Source organism: Elephantulus edwardii, unplaced genomic scaffold (assembly GCF_000299155.1).
Source record: "Elephantulus edwardii isolate Elephantulus edwardi_28Jun2011 unplaced genomic scaffold, EleEdw1.0 scaffold00366, whole genome shotgun sequence".
NCBI classification, from domain to species: Eukaryota; Metazoa; Chordata; class Mammalia; order Macroscelidea; family Macroscelididae; genus Elephantulus; species Elephantulus edwardii.
The window spans coordinates 23177-31844 of record NW_006400116.1 but is presented as its reverse complement, the minus strand read 5'-3'; the positions used below and the strand labels follow the sequence as shown (position 1 = coordinate 31844).

At 39.5% G+C, this 8668-nt stretch overlaps 1 protein-coding gene across 1 annotated transcript in view; it reads left to right on the top strand.

Annotated features, from left to right (window-relative positions):
• The first annotated feature begins 458 nt into the window (after positions 1 to 458).
• LOC102871349 (barrier-to-autointegration factor-like protein-like) overlaps positions 459 to 8668 on the top strand; it is a 30276-nt gene continuing 22066 nt past the window's right edge. The window contains exon 1 of the mRNA XM_006902079.1: positions 459 to 584. Within this exon, the coding sequence (XP_006902141.1) occupies positions 459 to 584 (126 nt within the window). The remainder of the gene's footprint in view (positions 585 to 8668) is intronic.

The window sequence follows — 8668 nt, the reverse complement described above, 5'->3', positions numbered from 1 at the left end:
CTAGAAACCATGCTGCCCCTGGACTTCTGAGTGACAGAAGGTCTTAATTTTAAACTGGTTTGTCTTCCCTTATTTTATTATAGAGGATCATAAATAAAAACATGAGAAAATTCTGGTTGGCTGAGCAAGACGGTGGATTAATTAACAAAAGAAACCAGACATTTCTTTAAGGGGTTGAAAGGACTCAGTTGTTGCATTTTTTAACATCACATATACTCTTTTCATGAGGACTTATGTTACTTGTCTATGACCATTATTACATCTGTGGATTGTTTAGGTGAGACTGAATGTCAATACACTGCACCTGGCATCCAAACGGCCTCTGCAAAGGTTGGATGATGGAAGGAAGCCTGCCATCTGCCAGGCCCAGGTTGAGGGAGTTCTCTAATGTCCACTCTGACTGTGAGCAGTCAGAAACCTCCTAAACTTTTCTACTCTCCCCACCACTCTTGCAGAATATGAATAACATGTCTCCCAAACTGAAGGCCTTCCTCTCTGAACCCATTGGAGAAAAGGATGTTGGCTGGGTGGACGGAGTCAGCCATGAGCTTGCAATCAATTTGGTCACCAAAGGCTTCAGCAAGGTAATCACCCCACTTTTTCTCCACCTTATTTACCTAAACTCTCTTTCCCCTAGTCCTGCCAGATGGCAGCCCTGCCACCTGACCCTACAAGACCATCAGAGGACAAACTGCCACTTGACAGGGGCCACATACTTCAATTTAACTGACCTCTCATGCTTGGTAACCTCAAGGGCCTTCATACGATGAGCATACAGAATTGCTCTCATTTAGAGGATCAGGGCTAGACAGGATTCACTCGGTGCTCAAACACCCCGGGTAACAGACATTAGCAGGTTGCTGGAATCTGGATTCAGTGTCCACTCTCATCTTCATGAGAGAGTATCTGTGGGGTCTTACCAATCCTTTTTGAGGTGCCTCCTTGGCATTGAGATAGAGGATAGAACACATCCTTGGCGCACACCCTTCCCAATTTTGAACCATGCAGTGTTTCCTTGCTCTGTTCTGACAAGTGCCTGCTGGTCCAACTATAGGTTTCGCATAAGCACAATCAATGTTCTGGGATTCCCATTATCTTCAGAGTCAGCCACAGTTTATTGTGATCTACACAATCAAATGCCTTTGCATAGTCAATGAAACACATAGACATTCCTCTGGTATTCCCTGCTTTCAGCCAAGATCCCTCTAACATTAGCTATAATAACACTACTACCACTGCCTCTTCTAAACCCAGCCTGCACTTTAAGCAGTTCTCTGTTGATGTGCTGTGCCAGTAATTTTTAGATAATCTTCAGTAGAATCTTGTTTGCATGTGAAATAAATGTTATTGTTCAATAATTTCCACACTCTGTTGCATCACCTTTCTTTGGAATGGAAACAAATATGGATCTCTTCCATTCAGTTGGCCAGGTGGTTGTCCTCCAGATTTCTTGGCACAACTTGGTGAACACATTCAGGGCAGCGTCTGTTGAAATATATCAATTGGCATGCTGTCAGTTTTGGGGGACTTGTTTTTTGCCAATTCTTTCTGAGCAGCTTGAATTTCTTCCTTCATCACCACAGGCTATTGCTCATATGCTGTGTCATGAAATTCTTCTGTGTCCGGCAATTCCTTTTTGTACAATGACTCTGTATACTCTTTCCATCTTTTTAAAAATGCTTTCTGGATCATTCAATATTCTGCCCAAAGTATCCTTAAATATTACAACTCAAGGCTTGAACTTGTTCTTCAGTTCCTTCAGCTTAAGAAATGCTGAATGAGTTTAGTCCTTTTGATTTCCTGATCCCTGCTCTTTGCATATTCATTGTAATACTTTACTTTGTCTTCTTTGGAGGCAAGAATTCTGAAACTTCATCTAACATACTTTGGACATGTTGCAAGGAGGGATCAATCCTTGGAGAGGGATGTCATTCTTGGGAGGGTGGAGGGACAATGCAAGAGAGGAAAACCCTCGATGAGATGGATTGATTCAATGACTGGAGTAAAAGGGGTAGGTGTATCAGAGACAAAAATATTGACACAAGGTTTAGGGTTGTTGTACATAGGGTCGCTATGAGTCACAGGCAACTCAATAGCACATAACAACAACAACTTGGCATTGACTTGTGGGATAATAGAAAAATGGGTGTAAAGAGATGCGAATTGTTCTAAGACCTCATTCTCAGCCCAAGCTGGCCCCAATGACATCCAGGGAAATCACTGACCTTTTTGGTTTTCTATTTGTTTGAGTCCGGCTCTTAAAAAGTTACTGTTGGATGCTCAGGAGAGGATGGGAAATGTTCCCAAACTAAACTGAAGTGAACTCATGCAAAGGAGGTTGGGAACTCAAGTCTCTCATGACATATTTCTTCAACAGGTAATTAATTCCTTTTTTTTAGTCATTTTACACCATTAGGTTGGATGTAGAGCTTAATAATCTGTGTGGCTTGTTCCAGTGAAATACATGAGTTGTTTCCATGTGGCATCTTATTTGATTGGGGCTGTGACTGTCTGCTGACAAGCTGCTCTATGCTGATGATATTGTTCTTTGTTGTTGCATTGGCCCTCTATTGATGCTGATCTCATGAACCATGAGATGGAATGCTGCCTGGCCCTGCTCCGCCTTCCTGATTGATTGTGTATCTAATTGTTGTTGTGTGGTCCATAGGACTTTTAGTAACTGTTTGCAGAAATAGATCATTCGGTTTTTCTTCCTGGTCTGGAAGCTCTGCTGAAGCCTGATTATCCTCTGAATGCTGCATAAGATCTACTAGCAGATGAGTAATGGCTGAATGGGAGGTGAATTAGCTAAAAATTTAACCCAGATATCTTGCATGGGATGTGAGGATTCTACAACTGAACCATCAATTTCCCCTTTAAGCCACTCTGAATCAGTTATTAAATATATGATATATTCTTTATCAATACCACAATTCTAAGGCATCGAGTTTTCTTTGATCACTCTTATTACTTGTTCAAGTTTCAGATGTATAGAAAGCAATTGAAAAACCATGGCTTGATTCAAGCTCACCTTAGTTTTTAAACTGATGTTCTTTAGTACTTTGGTGAGGTCATTGACAGAAGATTTTCCCAATACAACATGCCTTTTGCTTTCTTTCCTGCTGCTACTGTGGGTGTTGATTATGGATTCAAGTAAAATGAAATAATTGACAACTTATGTGTTTATTTCTTCTATCATGATACTGCTTATTGGTCTAGTGGTGAAGATTTTTGTTTTCTTTTCTTTTTTTTTTTTATTTTGTTTTGTTTTCTTGAGGTTGAGTTGTAACCCATATTGAAGGCTTTGTAGTTTTTGATCTTCCTTAGAAATTGCTTCAAAGGTTCTTAATTTTCTGCAAGCAAGGTTGTATCATCTACATAATGCATGTTGTATGTATCATCTACATAATGCATTTGGTGAAGAATATTGAATATACCACGGACTGCCAAAAGAATAAACAAATACATCATGGAAGGAGTGCAACCACTGTGTCCCTTAGAGGTAAGGCTAGTGAAACTTCACCTCATATACTTTGGGCATGTTATCAGGAGGAGCTAGTCCATGGAAAACAACACCAACACCATGTTGGGGAAAGGTAGAGGGTCATTGAATGAGAAGACCCCGAGAAGAGGGGTTGACACAGTGACAGCAGCAATAGGCTCAGCAGAGATTGTGAGGCTGGCACAGAGTAAGGCAAGGTCCAAAGTGTTGTAATTTAATTACAGTAACAGTTTAGTATGCCTTTCTGCATGCAAAAAGAGAGTCATTTAGCTACCATCACAGTATCCTCCCATGTGATTTACTGCCTCAGAAACCTGCTAAAGCATCAGCTATTGAGTCCGAGTCAATGGCAATGAGAGAGAGACAATCAAGACACAGGGCGCATCTGATGGTTTCAATGAACATCCCAGTTAATTATTCTAACAGCATGTTTAATGTCTCTTTTCTGCCTTTCATTATGTTGTGCTTCTTTCGCTGTCTTCCCCTCCCCCCTTCTGCCTTCCCCCCCCCCTCTCTCTGCCATCAAGTTGGAGCTGACCCTCTAGCAGCTTTTCAGAGGCTGTAAATAGCATGGCATGAGATCACCCATCTTTCCAGACCACCTGCCTTTGGATTGGCAGTGCAACTCCTTACCACTAGGCCACCAGGGCTCCCTGTGTAGTGCCAAGGATCTTAAAATCTTGCAAGCAGCTATCCAAGGCATAAAAATTTGGTCTCTATATACCTGAACCAACAAAGAAAGAAGGAAAATCAGTCATAAATAGGAGGAATGAAATATGTGTCAATTACCAGCATGAACAGTTGTTTGCTTTGCTGTGAAGCCAGAAGAACTGAAGGGTGCAGGAGCAATGATTTTTTAAATTACTACCTAACTTTGGAGGGACTGGAAAGCATTGTGCTAAGTGAACTAACTCAGTTCCATAAGGATAGATAGGACAAATACTGTACAAGATAATTATTGTAGAATGTGTATGAGGATCCAAGGGGGAAAGGGGAAGCAGAGAGGTGAGGATGGGTGGTGGGGGAGCTTAATCATAGGGTTATACAATTTGATGGGTGGAGGTAGAAGTGTGTAAAGGAAAGGGGGAATTCCAATGTGGAAAGGCATGTATACAAACTTTGTAAACCAGTATAAAATAAAAAATCTTATATATAAAGCCAGACAAACATACAAACAAAAAGTATGACCTTAACTGACCAAGTATTCTCAAGAGAAGATAGATAATTGAAGTCAGAATCAGTCCAGCACAATTCTCTTTGTTTTTAATTTGATTCTTAGCCCACTAAAAAGTTTAGCTGGTAAAGATGGTAGAATTCACCATCAAGGCATCATTTAAAATGGGAAAAAAGTTTTCGCTTATGAAGACATGCAAAGATATATAATCTATATAATTCAATTCCATATCTACTATCTACCTTTGTTATAGCCATTGAGAAAATAAGATGTGATCCATGTGCTCAAAGAGTTCAAAGTCATAAGAAAGCTTGATAGATGGGGTCATAGTTGTAGTGTCATGTGCCAGAATTGAAACAGAATCCCATACAAAGTGGCCCTTGAGAAAGCTGTGTAGGAAAGAGAGACTGTTTAGAAAAGAGCATAAGAATGGCATATAGATGCTCAAAAGTCAATGGAATATTGAGAGAAGAATACATTGTACATGATGGCATCCAGGGATACTGGGGAGAAAGTAAACTAAAATATATGATAATGAAAAGTTATGAAACGATTGTAAAACAAGGGATTTAACTTAATCTTGTTGAGAGAAGGATGTTATCAACATTGTTTTGGGATTTTATTTACCTCTCTTTAAAAATTATTAAAATAATATAATAACATTAAAATGTATTTTGAAACAACATTAAAAAAAATTATAATAGAGGAATCTTGATCAAAAAGAGGGAAATGCAAACAATGACATTCTTATGAACTCCAGTCTTCCTGGAGTCACAAAGATCAGATGAACCCCTGAAACTATTGCCCCAAGATAATCATTAAACCTTAAACCAAAATAATCCTCTGAGTTTTCTTAAAAACAAACAATAACTAATTAAAACTGTTTTTCTTGAAACATCATACTTTTTAAAGGACTATCCATATGGGATCAATTGACAATAACAACTTAAAAGAAAGATTAGATAGGAACCAAAGAGGCAGTGAGTTTCTGTTAGTAAGGGAGGAACTACTCAGAAAAGAAGGATAAGAATGGCTGTATAATTTAAAGATAGTTAATGTCACAACATAGAACATATGAGTTTGTATATAAACTTTGTTATGTATATTCTCAACAATAAAATAAAATAAAATAATCTTTTAATGAAAGATATAAAACACTTCCCTGACTCCAAAATATTCTCCTGGGCCTTTTATAACACCCTCAGCTCCTGACACAATTGCTTACTTAGCTTGTTCTTCTGGTTTAACTCTATTTCTGTATTCTAAAAAGAGATCTTAGTTATGATGATAGACATGTTTAAGACAAAGAAATGAATGAATATTGGGGAAATATGTTAGACATTTGAGTTTCAGGGCTGTAGGGAAGAAGTGCCCTGAGAAATGTCCCTTCTTGGGCTGGAGCAATGACCAGCATGCCTTTCCAAGTGTGTTCAAGACTGCTGTTGTTGTTGTTATGTGCCGTCGAGTCGTTTTCAGAGGCCTGCCATTTCAGAAGTGGATGGCCAATCCTTCTTCCTAGTCTGTCTTAATCTGAATGTTTAGTTTTCGAGGAGTATCTGACAGACAGCAATTTGTAGAGTAGTGAAAGATAAATCCCTCATTTTGGAGTTGACTATTAGTTACAGTGTAGTCTCTGCCCTTAGCCCAGTGCCTTGACCCACTTATTTCCCAGCTCCACCCTCCAGCAAGACTACAGTCACAATTTCTAGGCCCTGACCTATGTGGTTTGTCTTAAGTTGTCATCTTCCCGTGGTTTGTCTTAAGTTGTCATCTTCCTGTGGTTTAGATGAGGGCCATTCTTTCTCCATGAGGAGAGGATAGTTAAGGATTGTATCCTCATAATCTACACAGGAAGAGCAGAGGCCTGGCTGTTATGTCCAGACTGAGATTGAGCAGGGCACAGGGCACCGTACAAAGTGGTCAAATGGTTTAGGGTGTGGGCTGGTGAGAGCAGGGTCAGTGACAGGAGAATCTAAGACAAATAAAGTCTGGGGTGGTCCAGAAGGCTGGGATCCTGCATTCTGGTTGTTGTTATCATTGCTAATATGTACTTTCAGTTAGCAAGAAAGATAAGCTATCTCCGATAGTACCTGACAACCACAGTGTTGTTGTTGAATGCCATTGAATCAGAATCAACCCAGAGCTGATCTTCCAGTGAGTTTTCAGAAGCAGTAAAGTGAAGGGGAGAAGACTGCCTATCTTTGTCCCATGGAGAAGTTTCTGGATTCGAACCATGTACTTTTGTGTTGACAGTGCAATTCTTTACATCAGATCCATCAGATCCTCAATTACTCATGTGCAAGTTCAAATTGAAGCTGAGGAAAATGGAAACAAGTCCATGAGAACCCAGACGTGATCTTGAGTCTATTCCACCAGAATTTAAAATCATCTTAAGACTAGGTTTGAAGCTTTTATCATCAATAATTGAAGACTAGGTGAGTTGTGGGAGAAGATTAAGGACATTATCTATGAAGAGAGCAAAAGGTGACTAAAAAGACACAGGAGAAAGAAAAGATCAAAAGGTATGTCAGAAGAGACCCTGAAGCTTGTACTGGAGCAATGAAAATCCAAAACAAAAAGAAGAGATGATGAAATAAAGGAGCTGAACAGAAGATTTCAAAAGTTAACTGGAGAAGACAAAACAAACCTACTATAACAGAATATGCAGAGACCTAGAGAATTGGCGAATAAAAAGGGAAGTGCTCAAGGTGAAGGAGCTGAAAAACAAATTCAAGTCTCAAATTCCAATACATAGGGATGCTATGGGCAAAATCTTGAATGATCCAAGATGAAGGGAGGGGGGTTGAGAACATGGGAAAGATTCAGTGTGGACTCAAAAAGATGGGGTAATGGTGGGCATAATTCAATGAGGATGAATTTTATAAAACACAACATATGGAAATAATTGTATAAAACACAATGTGAGTGAAGGGAAGTGTGAAACACAATGTATATGAATTTTATATGCAAACCAATATATATTACTTTTTTAAAAAAAGAATAGGGAAGACATACAAAGGTCACTGTACCAAAAAAGAATGGCCAACTTTGAAATATTACAAGAAATGCCATATGTTCAAGAGACAATGATAATGAATGAAGAAATTCCAGCTTTGCTAAAAGCATTGATTAAAAAAACAAGGCCCCAGGAACTTATGGAATACCAATTGAAATGTTTTAAATAATGGATGTAGCCCTGGATGTGCTCATCTGAATATACCAAGAAATTTCGAGGACAGCTGGCTGACTGGAAAAGATCAATGTTTGTTCCCATTGCCAAGAAAAGTGATTCAAAAGAAAGCGGAAATTATTGAACAATATCCTTAATATCATATGCAAACAAAATACTGCTGAGGATCATTAAAAACAGCTTAAGTGTGGCAGAGATTGTGAGGATGGCACAAAATAGGACAGTGTTCATATTTGTTGTTCATAGGGTTGCTATGAGTTGTACTCAACTAGCCAGTCAGTACCTCACAACAACAATGTTGTTGCTAAGTGTTGTCCAGTAGAGTAAAACTCGAGCGACTCAGTGAACAACAGATCAGAACACTGTCCTTCCTGTGCCGTCCTTATCATCTCTAATATATTTGGTCCCATTTTTCCAGTAACTGTGTTGATTCACCTTGTCGAGGGTCTTCTTCTCTTTCACTGACCCTCCATCTTTCTAAGCACAATGTCCTTTTCCAAGGAATAGCCTCTCCTAACATGCCCAAAGTATGTGAGATGAAGCTTCAACACCCTTGCCTCTAAGGAGCACGCTGGTTGAACATCAATACTGTTGCTGGGGTAATGGGAGAGTCTAGCCTGGGCACGGGGTGAGATATCTTTCAGAGCTGAAGTCCTCTGTCTATGCAAAGTTGTTGAGGTGATGTCTCAGTTTCTTTTCTGGGAGCACAATACAGCCTTAGGAACTACTACAGCCCCTGCCAGCTGCCAGATGTGTTTTGGGATGCTAGTTCCTAGCTCTTTTGCATGCTTTCTGAAGACCT